The sequence below is a fragment of the Pyrus communis genome, chromosome 7 (assembly GCF_041283825.1).
Source record: "Pyrus communis isolate YQ-2024b chromosome 7, ASM4128382v1, whole genome shotgun sequence".
Lineage (NCBI taxonomy): Eukaryota > Viridiplantae > Streptophyta > Magnoliopsida > Rosales > Rosaceae > Pyrus > Pyrus communis.
In genome coordinates, this window is record NC_142571.1 from 3369967 (window position 1) to 3386029 (window position 16063).

Here is a 16063-nt window from a genome sequence, read left to right on the forward strand (position 1 = left end):
AGAAACCAAAAATTCCCAAATTTCATTTTTATAAAATTTAGTGCTTTTTTTTTTCCTTGCTAGGCTCCTCTACTTGCGCCCCCATGGCTTCATTATGGTCTTCCAAATTTGCTTGATCCCTTAAATTAAATGTTGATGTACATTGTCACTCACTCTTAGATTCGATTTTAAATATGTAGATTAAATAAGATGTGTTTTTCATGTTTTAATTTTAAATTTGATGTCAAATTCAACTGCAGATATTACGTAATCATGTATCATTAGTCACTAGGTGACCAAATAAATGCCACTGTCAAGAAAAGTTATTCGATAAGGTTTGACTATGGTTGTCCGACGAAACTTGTTCAACTTACTCTTATTTTTAGTCTTCTTTGATTTATTTAATTTGTGTCTAAAAGAATTAAGAGAGTGCAAAATTACTACATTTTTTCTTACAATGAGCGTTATGTCTTGCGTTACACAACGAGCATTATGTTAGACATCACATAAACGAGTGTTATGTCTAGGGTCACATAACGGAGTGCTATGTCAGATGTCACATAACCAAATGTTAGGTCAGACGTCACATAATCGAGCGTTATGTCAAACTTCATATAATCAAGCGTTAGGTCATACGTCACATAATAGAGCATTATATTTGGTGTCACATAACGAGCGTTATGTCAGATGTCACATAACTGAGCGTTATGTTTTAGTCACATAGCTCGGATCAATTTAAAAAATAAAAATTGTTTACTAGTTTTGATAATGGTTGTAATTTTTAAGTCTTTGACTCCAAAATTATACCCAAAAAAAAAAAGATTTACTTGTATTGGCTGATACGGTCGTCCCATAGAAATAAGCGTGGGAGGGCAGGCAGGGGAGCAGGTGTGAATAAAGTGAACCCAACGAACGAGAGTTTTGTCCAAAAGAAATTAAAACGCTGTGAAAGTGGGATATGGGATATGTTTTGTAGGCACAAATAAAATTAAAAACTCAAATGCAACGGACAACGGCCGCGTGGCACTCCATGCTCCATCTGCCTATTTTTAAGTTTTGGGACCTTTTCAAGACATTTTTATTTCTATTTATTCATTTATACGTACATATATATATATATAGTAGCGACGGTTATGGTAACAAGTGGAAATGGCAGGGATATAATGTTGGTAATTGTAAAGGTATATAGGTAGCATGGATAACAACGGTGGATGGTGGTGTTGGTAATGGCAATGTTAATGACAGTGTTGTGGTGGTGGTGTCAATAGTGAGGTGTTGATGTTGAGCGTGTAAAGATAGCTATGATGGTAGGAACAATGTGTGTGACAATGATGACAATGGTAGCGGTTAGAGGTGGTGACAATTGAGGTGATGGTGGCATTGGTAGGAATTATGGTGGCGACAACAAAGGTGATGGTGGTGGTGTAAGGGTGGTGGTTGAGTTTTAACTGGTGCGGTCACCTTGTTCCTCAAGGGAGAAAAACATGTGTACAAGGATAAGCAATGTCATTTTCTAAAACTAAATAGGTATTAAAAGAATTAAAGGTGAGTTTCGTTTTTTTATGAAAGCAGTTTTCAAAAGCAATCTACATGCAGCTTTTAAAAGTTACTGTCTAGAAGTCACTTCTTTTAAGATAAGCTAAATGTGACGACCTGTCCCTACGTTTATGATTTTATTAATTTTAAAAGAGTGAATGGACAAAAATGCCCTTGAGGCGAGATTGTTGACCATCATTGACTGTCAATTCGTGATGCTAACGGGCTATTATTTTACTATATTATCAAAATACTCGACGGTACGAACGCACGGGCCTAAATGAACCTTAATTCTGAGTTAGAATGGAAAAGTTATGAGCCTCGGAAATTATGAGACCTTTTAGACATGTGGACTTACTATTAGTAGTAAGTCTATAATTAGTTAGCCAAAATTAGGAAGTTTCCATTTGAGGAAACTGACCCAAAAGTCCAGAAACCCCAACCCAATTGACCCCTGCGACCTCCTATTTTCCAACGCCGATTCCGTCCAACTTCGGTGGATTTTTTCGACGCCACCACCACCATCTTGAAGCTCTCACTCCCCTCTACAAAACCCAACCAAGAACGACCTTGATTAACCACCGTACATTACGATGTGAGACCACAAAACCCGATGAAAACCAATGGTACTCCGGCCACCCTTTTCCTTTTTTCGGTGAATCAGCAAAACGATGGCCGATGCCACCACTTGGGTTTTGTAGCCCATCATCCCAGGAGTAAATCTCGACCAGCTTTGACCCTGTTGGACTACCGTAGGCGACGAATTGATGCCAAGATGCTTTGGGCACCCGCTGGCTTTATAAAAAAATTGGCCATTTTCCGTCCACTTTTGGACTTCGTGGTAGGTATAAAACTTGTTCCTCTTGTTGAGCTCTATCTTCCTATAAATTTTGGTAGAATTTGGAGTTAGTCGAAAAAGTGGGTTTTCGGTTGTCGGAAACCACCACACGTGGCGGTAAGTGACCAGCTGGCTGATGCTGCCTTTTTAAGTTCAATTTGATGTTTTGATTTCAATTTGATAACCGTTTGATATAGTTCGACAGTTTGAACCTAGTATGGAATACTACGCCACTTAACCATTTCATGATTTGAAAATCCGACCATTAGATCATCACCAAACCTTAATATGTTGTAGTACATAATATTTGAGGACCATAGGAACTGATAGATTGGGAATCTAACATACGGATCTTTCCAAATTGAATTTCTAAGTTTATAAAACAAACGTTGATAGGAACCTAATTCTAACAATTGACGAAGATCCGATCGTTGGATCGTAAAGAAGTTTTAGTATGTTGTTCTAAAAGCATAATGTGGACTATGGGAAGTTACAGATCGGAAATCCATGGGCAAATGTTCCAGGTTAGCTTGTATAGGGTTGTGGACCTCACTTTTGATAGAGACTTGACTTTTGGACATTATGCTATGAATTGATCTCAAATATTAAAATCAATATTACCAGAGACTATGTAGGGCTTAGTGGGCATATATTAAATTATTAATTAGTGAGTTATCCTAGATAATATATACATTGGTTGACTTTTAGGGTCAACCGTAGACTTTTTGTAAAATTTGACGGGGACCTTCCTTGGCGTATTTCGACGTGCTGATTCCGAATCCGCCGTTTGTTTTTCGAAATTCGACAGTTTTAGGATAGTTCCTTTATTAGCCGTACTTTATATGAAAACACGTAATTTCATTAGCACGTTATATTTACCTAAATGGTTTCGTTTCTAGGCGAAATGGATCGCAAGGACTCTCGATGCTACAAGGCGAGTTCGACTCGACGACATGATCTATGAGTGGGTCTTTTCTTTGATATATATATATATATATATATATTTATAAATAAATTCTTTATGTGATTGCCATGTGTGTGTGTGTGTGTGTGTGTGTGTGTAGGTTAGTTTCCATATATACATTTATAAATAAATTCTCTACGTGATTGTCATGATTAAAATAACGTTTATAAGAAAGGCCTTATGGTTGGGAAAGTATGAAATAATCTTACGGGATGCTCAGGTAAGCTTACTATAAGGGGATGCCTTAATTATATTTATGTTTATGAATAATGTGATGTTGACTAGAGTTATCGAGTCACTGTGGCATGATTATATTTAAGTTATTTGCTCATCATTGCTGCACCGGTGTTAGTACATCGCATCGTATGCTCACTTTGGATCCATAGTATGTGCCAGTCCTGCCGTACAAGTTGCAATAGACAGCTCCGACTTGTATGTGTTGTGCATAGCATCAGTCTTCACGTGATTGTAGTACTAAAACGTGTATTATTATTACACCCAGTCCAGTTCATGTCAGAATACCTCTGCATGAATTCGTGTGCCAACATATGTCGATGAGCACCCGATATGATATGTTGCTTATGTGAGATTTTGTGATTATGGATGTCATCCCTTTATTTACGAGATATTGTGCTGTAATGAATTCTTGAGATTTTGTAGGCTACGGTAAGTGTTTTCTTACTATACGTAGTATGTATATTTTGAAAACTATACTTATTTGACAACGAGGAGTTATTATGTTTTCGAAAAGGTTTTTACAAAGATTTGTTTCTAGGCCCATTCACCCTTATTTTTTGCCTCTCCAGGTTTTATTGCTAAACTTGCATATCGATGAGGATTCTTGGAAAATCTTGGTGTAGACGATTACCTTCGATGGTATAATTAGGGCTGGAAAAAATCCCTAAAATCTCGAACCATATCGAAAAAATCCTAATCCCGAACAGTTCGGTACGGGAATCAGTCTCTAAGTTTCTTTTGTTCGGAATCCCAAACCGATATATATATATATATATATATATATATATATATATATGTACAGTTTAATCAACCAAGCTATTCATTTGGCTAATAACTTCTTTTGGAAGATAGCCGACCTATATCCACCCACCTTTTCCTTTTTTTTAATTCTTTCTTTGTTTGTCATCTTCAGTAACCATTCATTTCCTTTTTTTATTACATCATCATTTTCTCACTCCCACAGAGTCACAGAGAGCCATCCTCTCTCTCTCCCTCCACCGACTCACTCAAATGCAGAAGCAAGCCCAAGGCTTCCAAATCCTTTCTTAATCTTCAACAGCAGCCACACCCGCAACCCATACCTAACCCAATCGTTCTTCCAAGACATCAGATCCATCGTTACAAAGCAGAGTAGCCCTCCGATGGCAATTTTGTTCTGTAAGACATGGAAAAACTCACACATCGACAATGATCAGTACCTGATTCTGTTTGATGCACTTCGCAAAGCCCTCTGACTTCTGAAGGTAGCAAAGACAAGCCCAGGAATGAAAGGGATGGAGATGGGGTGGAAAGGTTGACGAATCTGGGACGAGGTGTGGCCGTGTGTGCTGGCGGTGAAGATAGGAGGTATATGAATCCCAAACCATACCGAAATCTCGAAAAAAATTTGGGAATCCCGAAATTTCGGATCGGTTTTGGTTTCTGAAATCTTGTCTCGAAAAAAATCGGTTTGGAATTTGGGATCCCATTTTTGGTTTGGATCCCATACCGAACCAGCCCTAGGTATAATTCTCACCCTATCTTACTGTAATGTACTTATGCTCTAACATCATGTGTGAAATGAGTTCATTTTTGCTCATAGCGCACTCTTATATTTAGGCACTTCTAGGTTTAAATTTATTCACATTTTCCACTATACTAGACTTTATGACTTTGTCACCTTCCAGGTGTCGCCCAACATATCTCGATACGGATTTCCAAGTGGACATTCCGGGTCGGGGTGTGTCACTAAATATTTTTTTAAACAATCACTTTTTATTGCTTAACTTTAAAATAAAGCAGTTTTTTGGTAAATAAAAAAAAACAACTAAAAATCTAATCAATAAAAGGATGCTTTATTTTGTAACAATCTAATTCTAATTTGAATTCGACTCTATTTAAATATGAATTGACAAGTTAAATCTGATTATACAAATGCGATTTGAATTCAAAATCTAATCAATAAACTTATGAGATTTGGATTAGACCGTTCTAACCCAAATGTTATTGATATGTCTACTTACAGTGTCTACTATACATGGTTATAGCTTCATTTATTTCAATGAAAATGACTTTAACGCTTCATTTTTGTTCATTTGCACTCCTTTCTTCTAATAGTTTTCAACGCAAATCTACAACAAAAAAAAAGAGAAATGCATAAGGAGAAAATAGGAATAAAAAATCATTTCCCTTAGTTCAAACTAGCAATCTCACACATGGTATGCATGCGAATCAATTATTGTTGAAGCGATAATAGGAAAAAGAAAAGGTTGGAAAGAAAAATAGATATTTTAATTATTTATATACAAACTTCTTACTACACGCCTAGGCGTTTTTTTTAATTGTTTTACTTTATTTTTGTTTTACCTATTTTGGATATTATTGTGTTGATATTAATTCGATATTAAAAGTTTCACCAAATTAGTGTGCTCCCTTTATATGTATAGACAAATTATAAAAAATTTGTAAAATCACAACTTCACCTTTATTATATATTTTTTATTACAAGTAATATTGTTAAACTAAACAAGAAAGGAGAGAGTTTGAACCTCAGTGTGATAGATAGAGATAAAATTGTTGATTTGTTAAAAATAGTTGATAAGCAAGTGGTGGATTGCCCTATTGAATAAGATATTCTTCAATAATTCATTGCATCATTGGTTCAAGCTCATCCTATTCTCTTAGTATAATTTAGAGTAGTATTATCGTTTGTTATAAAATAAAAAAACTGGTTGATAAGGAAAAGTTTACTTAATTTATCATAAGAGATTACAAATCCGCACTTAACAATTTAAAAACTTATGGTCGTCCATTCATTTGACAATTAAATGTTGTAGGTACCCTTTTTATCCTTATTTGCGATCTTTTGTTTTAAGGGTGGGCGTTGGGTAGTCGGGTTGGACTTCAACCAGTTGGCCAACCCAATAAGCTTGGGTTGACATTATTGAAACTCATTTCCACCCAAGAAAATGGGTAAGTCAACGCACCTAAACCATTCTAAGGCAGGTTGAGTTGGGCGGGTTTCACAGTTTAGGATTATTTGCTTTCTTTCTTCTCCCGAAGGTGAGTATGATTGACAAAAAAAACTCAAATACATATCATATTTGGCTTAAATTATGTGAATTGGTTGTTGTATAATCACTACTTGTTACTTAATTTTTAAATCCACTATTGAAATAACAAGTGTGTTTAATAACTTTTAGATTTATATGTATTTATTTGTAATATACATGCATGATCAAGAATTGTTATTTGGGTAAGTCAGTTTAGTTCGAATTAATAATACTTCAGCCCGACTCAACCCACATATTGAACGGGTGGTTGGGTTAATAATACTACTTTCTATGCTTGACAATTGATTTTGGATACAAAATCGTATGTTTTCAGTGTTTGCATCAACAGTGAGAAAGATTTTTAAAGGTATTCAATAGAGAATAATACTTGGCCACTCAAAGAATGAGTAAGAGTTCCTACTCAAAATTGTTCCTTGCTAATGTATCAAACTTCGTGTTTTTTATTAAAACCGTTCATATTATAAATCACTCTATAAAAACCGGCTTTGCAAAAAATAAATTAAAACTAAGGCCGTTTAGTCATTAAACAATATAAAAACATATGAACGAAATTGGTAAAAGTACTATGAACCGTCTATGTATTTGCTTCAACAGATGGACTAAACAGCCTTGTTTTTAATTCATTTTTTGCAGAGATAATCTTCACAGAGTGATTCATAATAAAAACAGTTTTGATTATAATCACAAAACTCTGTGATTCAAATACGAAAAGTTTTTAGTAGAAGTTCATACTCATCTTTGAGTCCCAAACATTGTTCTTGCATATAGATGGCTTGAGCCAAAGTTTGCGGCAAATCATATTAAGGACTTCAAGATCCTTAAATGGAGTGCAAAAGATGCAAATATAAATTTTATAATTCATAAGAGATTAATGAAACACAAAGTTTGTACAAATTAAAGATTGAAGATTTTACTTGGTCCATATGCAACATCAACATGTTCAATTAGTAAACAAATATAATTGAGCTAAACTAATAAACAAGACAAAGCAAATGAATCCACAATGGCACGTGGCCATGCATTTGAAGCATTAGATTTTGAGGAAATTGTAGTAATCATTCCTCAATTTTAACTTTATTGGAATGGTTTTTCAACTAAAAATTCACTACCATTGATCCATTAACTCCACAAAACGTGCAGTTACGATCATTTTCATCAACTCCATCAGAATTTCCGTCAAAACGAGTAATGTTAGAATAATCATTGCTACAATAGGGTTAAAGTTGGGGAACCATTGCTCCAATTGGGTAAGGGTTGAGAGACCATTGCTCCAATTTGAATTAAAGTTAAGAGACCATTTATACAATTTTCTCATTTAGTTTTCCATATTTGCTCATTGATTCAATCTCACGTGCATTACACGTGACTCATTTTGACAGAAGTTTTAATAGAGTTGACGAAAAGGATCATAGCTACACGTTTTGATGAGCTGAGTGACCAATGATCATCGATTTTTAGTTCAAGGACCAATGCTACAATTTTTTCTTAGATTTTTATTTATTTCTTCTTTTAAAAGGAGATCAGCTTGTGGCTTCACCACCATAATTTATTTTTTTTAGAGCTAAAAAGATTTATAAAGACATTTTAGCCTCATCCTAACCATCATCGTGTGATTTGCAGAGACATTTGAAGCCGTAGATTAACTTTCATAAACACACTAGATGTTGAAATACCATTTGGGTGGTTTTTGGGGAAGATTTTTATCTAGTCCTAACTAATTCAAGTTAGTGTGGTGCAATCATCATTTTAGATACAAATAAAGATGTTGAAACGCATGCAAAACATGAGATCTCGAGGAGATCATCATTTTTCATCAATCTTTTTTGTGTGTTAATGGCGAAGAACCAGTCATCATAGATGACATAATAAAGCTTGCTGAATGATATGTTATTTGGTTCTCTTGCCACAAGTATTTGTCTCAAATTTTTAGGGTATCAGAGGCAGTTTGATACACAAGTGCTCCATGTTATTCCGTTTGTGTTGTTCACCTAGACGTTAAAGAGCGTGTGAGAATGTGTTCACATCGATAAGAGACCATACAAGAACTTATATTGATCTACTCCTCATATTGCCAATTAATTTTATACAAAAACCTTAACTTTCTTATGTGATAAACAAAAATCTAATTGTCACACACGCGTACCCATAAAAATTTATTCATCAAAATCACAAGAGAGCATGCCCGATAAACAAGTATAATAATACAATTACATGAAAACTTTTATTTTTTTTTTAAACCAATTACATTAGTTGGTGCAGAGAAAGCGATTTTTTCGAATCTCTTCCACCAAATCAAGTGATTCGCCCTTAAAATTTGATCAAATCACTAAAGTTATAATAACTTTTATAAAGCCTTTGTTTTTAACCATTTGATCAAATTTCAAAAATCTGTATCCCTTAATTTAATGATTTTGATGAAAGGGATCCGAAGAAAATCCTTTTCCGAACAGCAGCACTATATTCTCCTACACAAAAAAAAAAAAAAAAAAAAAAGTTTTAACAAACTCATATCCCAAACTTGCCACAGTCGAGAGAGAGATTCAAACACCCAAAGCGCCCAAAACCGTCGCGCCGGTTCGCCCAAACTCCTAATTTATCTTTCTTTTAATTCTTAAATTTCTTTCAGATCGCTCGATCTCTAATTGGCTCAATCATTTCAAATCAAACCCAAAATTCCCCCTTTATCTTCTAAATTTTTGCTTTCCCCCATTTTCCCTCGTTTTCAATCCTCAACTTTTCAATTCAAGTTTTTTTTAATCTAATCCAAGAAAACCCAACTCTCAAATCCAATGTCGGCGTCGACCGTTTCAATAACGGCGAACCCGGTGACGACTCGGCGGCGACACGTCGTGGCCGTCGATAAGAAGACATCCAACATCGAGCTTGTCTCCGCCGAACCCCAAACCCACAAAGCCGACGACACCGCCACCAATTCCAAAGATCTCAGCCACCACTCCATCAGAGGCGAACCGGGTCTTGACCGGTCCGCACAACCCAAGAAAACCGGCCCCAATTCCACCATTTCGCCGCCTTCCAATCGCCGCTCTCGCAAAACCCTAGACGCTGATCCCAAGCCTCGATGGGTCACCGTCCTCCGAATCTTTTCCAAGAACTTAATTCTGCTTGTTCTGATTGTGGGTTTGTTTCAGATTGTCAGGAGACTGGCTCTTGGGCCTGGGGTTGGGGTTCCCATGGCGTTTTCGGATTTGGAAGGCCGAATAGCGGAGGTGGAAGCGTTTATGAAGACCACTACAAAGATGGTTCAGGTTCAAGTGGAGGTTGTGGACCGGAAGATTGAGAGCGAGGTTGGAGGGTTGAGGAGAGAAATAGAGAAGAAGATAGAGGATAAAGGGGTTGCATTGGAGGGTGAGTTGAGGAAATTGGAGGCCAAGAATGAAGGGTTGGAGAGGTCGGTGAGCGATTTGAGGAGCGTGGAGTGGTTGTCGAAGCAAGAGTTTGAAAAGGTGTTTGAGGATTTGAAGAAGAAGGTGAAGGGCAGCGAAGATAGTGAATTGGGTGCAACTTTGGATGACATAAGGGCCTATGCGAGGAATGTGGTTGAGAAAGAGATAGAGAAGCACGCAGCGGATGGACTTGGCAGGGTGGATTATGCTTTGGCCACTGGTGGGGCTTCCGTTGTGAAGCATTCAGAGCCATATTTGGTGGGGAAAGGGGGCAATTGGTTCTTGAAGAGTACCAAAAATGGGGTTCATGGCGATGCTGACAAGATGTTGAAACCCAGTTTTGGGCAGCCTGGCCATTGTTTTCCCTTGAAGGGGAGTAATGGATTTGTCCAGATTAAGCTGCGGACTGCCATCATTCCCGAGGCTATCACTCTGGAACATGTTGCAAAGGTGACGTTCTTGTTCACTATTTTGTCTTTGTTTATTGATGCATTGTTTCAGTGTATTTTATCTCCCGTTATTTTTATGCTGGATATAATTTAAATTCTGTCAATCTTCACATTAAGAAGTAGCTTTGAACCATCAAAGTAATAAATTTTATAAAATGTAGACATTGTTTTAAGATTTTTCAAAGGTCTATTGGTATTATCTTGAATATGCTAGGAAATGTGGGATTGAAATGCATAGTCAATAACCTTTATGCAAGAGTAGATCAATTGTAGTTACTGTTCTCAGAACTTTGAAGTGTTTACTCTGCTGGTACCAAGTTGTTTTGGTTATTAGTTATGTTGACGGTTTGACTTCAAAATGCTAAACCAGGCGGATTCAGTTCTTAATTTGAAGTATGTTAGTTAATTTGTTGGTGATAGTTAATGTTTATGCCATAATACAGTATATAACTTTGAACTTGCAGAATTTCTGGGAGGGGTTGTGAAGAGTCTAGGTGAATTATCTTTAGGCTGGATTTTTTTACCTTAGGTAATATGACTTAGTGTTGAGATTGAGTCCGTCATTGATGGAAGGAGAGACCTTGCATGGGCTTATAAGTAAGTTGGGCTACTCCCTATATTGCTAATTGGTTTTATGGTGGAACCTCAACTTTCTTCATGGTAGCAGAGCACCGCGTCACCCCGTTGTGTTTTCCACGTGTTAGGCTTGAAAATTCGTCACACATGAGGGGGTGTGTTGAGAATGAGTACCACATTGATGGGAGGAGAGACCTTGCATGGGCTTATAAGTAAGTTGGGCTACTCCTTATATGGCCAATTGGTTTTATGGTGGAACCTCAACTTTCTTCACTTAGAAAAGGCTATGCCTGCGTATATCTTGCCTTCCCTAGACCCTGCATTAGTGGAAGCCTAATGATCTGGGCCGTTGGTCAAGAGAGTTAAAATTGTTATCTATTTAGTAGAGCGATCTGATTTTTTGTTGAAGACTCGCCTTCGTTAGGTCTAAAGTGGTTTTCTATCTACAAATTGAAAAAAACATGTATTACACTGGAGGCTGTATTATGAGACATATACAAGAGGGTTTTGGACTTGTGAATCTCTACCAAAAGTGACAAGTTTCGTTGCATTTCTATTCTCATTTGAAATCCTTTGCTATCTCTGCTATCAGTTTACTGATGGGCAGCTTTCATCTGCTTCTACTTTGAGCAATGTGGTATGCTCTCATACTGTTGATTTGTATGTAGTTTTATGTGCAGACTTACTTGTTTTTTATATTGTATAATCTATACTAATGTAAAAGTTCAAAAAACTGGTTTAACATCATAAATCTCTAAAGCCTTTGTAGTTAAAATAAAATTAACAATACATGGAGTAATCTCAAACTTTATATGGGGTTATTTGGGTGTTTGCGCACTTATATCTTAAAAGATCTGTAACTTGGTTTGCAATTTTGTGAATTAAGCCCAAGCCATGATTTTTTAGGGTCCTGACCAGTTCCACAACTGAAACCTTTGAATCTACAGACTCGGCTTTAGTCATGTCTTTTTTCGTACAATCTTTTCGGAACGTTTGCCTGCATCCTCTTGATTATATTAATATTTATAGATAGTTCAAGTCTCATTATTTTATGTAAGAAGTCTATGTAGGTTTTGAATTGAGAGAGTTATTATTTTAATTAGTTGAGGAAGGCTTTTAACGCTCTTTGCCTCTGAATTCTTGTGGTAAAACATATGATAGAGTTGTATGTGTACTTTTCTGACAAGAAAAACTTCTGATGCTTCTTGTCTGTTTGCTATTATGCACTAGGTTGTTTTGTTTTGACCTGGCGTCCTTACTGGAATATGTTTGCAAGTTTATTTGATTTCTTTAATGGACAAACTAGAGTGATCAAGTTACCTTTATTTTAATTGATCTACGTGTAATATATGGAAATGCTTTGTCTGAAAAGAAAGATTTTTGATTTGGGAGTTAGCATGTTTGATATCTTATGTTTGTGATGGTAGGTGACGGGAGGCTTGGGTTGTAAAATGAGTTTAGGATCTGTAGACTTAAGCAGCAAGCAAATAGGTAAGGATTGAACAAGCAGAATCCTCTAGTTATAACACTGGACTGATGTGGATCATGAGGCCTACTAGAACTGCAACTCATAATTTATCAGTGCATAAAATTAGAATAGTTATTGGAAAATTTTCACTCTAAATAAGTAATTTTGCCGGGGGAGCACCTAGTAGACAAGGGAATTTCTTAGTTTCTAGTGTGTGTATATCTGTCCTGTTTTAAATGCCTTCAAGTGCCAGTTATGTATGGTTCTGCTCGGTTACTCTTTAGACATGTGGTCTTGTGATGTAAACTAAACCCTAAATCCTATTGGGCAGGATATTTTGGTTTAACTGCAGATTAAATTAAGAATAAGGTGCTGCGATGAAATTTAGTTGTAAGGCGGCACCATTTTAAATATGTGAAAACGTTAGTCTGTGGGAACATTTTTTGTCTTTTACTATTTTAGGATGTATTTTCATTCTGTGTCTTTTTCCAGTTCTTAATGGACCAAAAAATTGCCACTCTGATTAGTTATATGAACAAATTTACATGATCCTTCGTCGTATGGTCTGGCATAGCAAAATTGGTTGCAGATGTTGTTGTTACTTTTGCCAATATCTGTCATGATTTTGCTTTCTGTTATGTTTAGAAAGCATTACTCTAATTATCTTTAGTTAAACATGTGTTGATTTCTATATTATTTGGGTACTGGCAAGCTTTGACCTCCATTAAGATAAAAAATAAACTTTATAGTTCTTACTGATTTTATAAACTGTACTCTGAAATTAACTTTGTTTGCAATAAATGTTTGACCTGCTTGTATACTTCCTTCGCAAAGCAACTCCATAGGATTAGTTTGAGTTCCTTTTATGGCTTGATCGCTTCGTTGCTTTTACTGCACCGAACATATAATGCAATGATGGAGTATTATAGCATGTGAACCAGCTATCATGAAGAGGCATTTTCCCCTCTCAAAATCTTTTTTGACTTGAGTTCACCATCATTGTGTTCGTTCTCTCTGTGTTTGAGCATCTCTTTGTGCTTGCTTTTCTTTTGATTGTTTTGATTGGTTGCGTCCTTAAAAAATATGCTAACATATCTGTTTTTATTTTTGAACAGAGCGTTGCTTATGACAGATCGAGTGCTCCTAAGGACTGCAGGATCTCTGGGTGGCTGCGAGGACGGGATGATCCAGAAGTCTATACAGAGATTCACCTAGCTGAATTTACTTATGACCTTGAAAAAAGCAATGCACAGACATTCGATGTCTTGGACTGGGCAGTGTCTGACCTTGTCGACACAGTGAGGTTGGACTTCACATCCAACCATGGAAGCCCTTCTCATACTTGCATATATCGATTGAGAGTGCACGGACATGAACCGAATGCTGTTTCTATGATGGCCATGCAGCAGTAGCGTTAGTGCCATTCCATACCATACTCGTGCAGAAGCATTCTCAGGCCACGTTTGTATTAAGTGTGAATTCATTTTTTTCTCCTTTTAATTTCTAGCTTGGTAGGTTGAGATGTTGTGGTATGTTTCTAGGGTTCTCCAAATCGTGTATTGTCTCCTTGATGTTTTAGTGTTACTAGTAATTGTGTATCCATGTATTGTTAGGTGTATGTCATTTTCTCTGTGTTTTCCTCTCTATGCGCTCCGTAATGAAATCAGGCACAGGCTACAATAATGAAACCTTAGATAAATAAATAAATTCAAATAATTGCGATGCAACGTTCGATGACCAGTTCCTAGTTTTCCAATAGTATTTAGTTTTTATTTTTTCTTTTAAGTTTTTAATTTTTTTTTTTAACTTTAAATTAGGGTGGAATTGGACTTCAAAGAGCTAAAAATTAATAATAATCTCCGTATGTTTTTATTTTATTTCATTCACTTGCTAAAAAGTTTCATTTATCTCAATAAAAAAACTTGGAGGAAATGAATACCCAAACTTACTACACGACTGAAAAAATTGGTAAGAAATATAAAAGAACTCACGATGGCTTAACAACTTTTTAGCGTGTAAATAAAATGACAATGAAGCTTACTAATAGATGAAGCTTATAGGATGTAGAAAAGAAAAATAAAATAGAATATGTGATAATATTGGTAAACTATAATTGCTGCTCAAAATATTTTGGTGGGTGAAATCGAATGTGTTTCTACACTAGAAATGGAATTGTGAGCTCTTTCATGTTCATCGTAAGATGAATCTTATAGCTGATGAATTGACTAATTTGAGTTCATTGCATTTTGTTAGTCGAATATCTTGATTCAACTCTTATCTTCTATCGTCATTCCTTAGTTTCAAACACTCTTAAACCTCTAAACCTCGTGATGTTTTACTGCAGTTTCTCTTTGTTGGGTGTTTAATTATGTTATCTTTTTTATCTTGTTTTCACAAGGTTATTCATTGCGCGAATAAACATCTTATTAATGTAAATTCAAGATTTTTCTTTTTTGTAAAAATAAATAAATAAATAAAAAGATGTTTTTTTAACTTATTGGATTATGTTTGCTGACATTGTTGTTGGCTTATTAAGTTTTAATTTGATTTCCATTTTAATTTGTTAAGTCATGATTATATTGGTTTATCATCAATTGAAAAACTGCAATGGCAAGTTGGCAACTTCTTTTATTCTTTTTTGATTTGTTGTTTACGGGTCAATACATGGTCTTGAGTTGTTGTTTTTGTAGCTTATTTGCAAACCATCCGTTATGCCATTTACCAACCAAACCAGCCAATAATTTTGGTTGAACTGATTTTTGGCAACCATAAGAAGACGGTTGGCTAGTGGTAACTAATTTTCGGTAATTATGTATATATGGTTGGTAGGTGGCACAAAGAATTTAGCACGGTTTGCCAACCGAACCCAGCCCTAAAAATGACAATGAAGCCTTCTAATAGATGAAGCTTATAGGATGTAGAAAAGAAAAATGAAAATTATAAACGTGAAATAAATAGAATATGTGATAATAATGGTAAATTATTGTTTGGGTTAATATTTGAACTTTGGACGGTAAGTGTGTGGAGGCCTAAAAACACCAATTAATAGAAGACTTGCCCGAAGCCCAGCATTGGGCCCAAAGACAAATTGGCGGCTTCTCATTAATGTATAGGTCATGTGCCTATGATTTAAGTGTCAAGTGATGGGGACTAACCCCAAATCAGCCAAAAAACACTTTTCAATGGTAATACAAGTAAAAAGATGATGACTCACTACCCTTTAATTATTTTTGGGCAAGAGCAAAGCTACAGTAGTTGGGTTAATCTACCTATAAAAGGAGGAAGAGGCCCCAGAGACAAAGACACTCAACCAATCAAACAAAAAAACATACAAACTCTGCTCTCAAGCCAGATTTGCATCTAAAAACTGTAATCAGCCCAGATCTCAATCCTTTTTAGGATCACTCCCCACAAAAAGCCATCTTTTGTCTAGTTTAGAAGCTCTACTATCACCCCTAGTGGCGTATTATCGATTCTCTTGTGTAAACCTTGTTTACCATCCATCCCTTCTTAGCATATCGACCCTGTAAACTCAAAAGAGAAGTGATTGCAAGAAGTT

At 35.9% G+C, this 16063-nt stretch overlaps 1 protein-coding gene across 1 annotated transcript; it reads left to right on the top strand.

The window, feature by feature from the left end:
* The first annotated feature begins 9027 nt into the window (after positions 1-9027).
* LOC137733983 (SUN domain-containing protein 2) lies at positions 9028-14148 on the top strand. The gene is made up of 2 exons (XM_068473209.2): positions 9028-10461; positions 13620-14148. Exons 1-2 carry the CDS (start codon positions 9397-9399, stop codon positions 13914-13916), a joined length of 1362 nt encoding a protein of 453 aa, XP_068329310.2. The 5' UTR covers positions 9028-9396; the 3' UTR covers positions 13917-14148.
* Positions 14149-16063: the final 1915 nt, after the last annotated feature.

Excerpts from the sequence above, each read along its gene's own strand:
- LOC137733983 (XM_068473209.2), top strand. The coding sequence starts at position 9,397 with ATGTCGGCGTCGACCGTTTCAATAACGGCGAACCCGGTGACGACTCGG. Across the intron at positions 10,462-13,619 it reads CTCTGGAACATGTTGCAAAG|AGCGTTGCTTATGACAGATC; the intron begins GTGACGTTCTTG and ends ATTTTTGAACAG.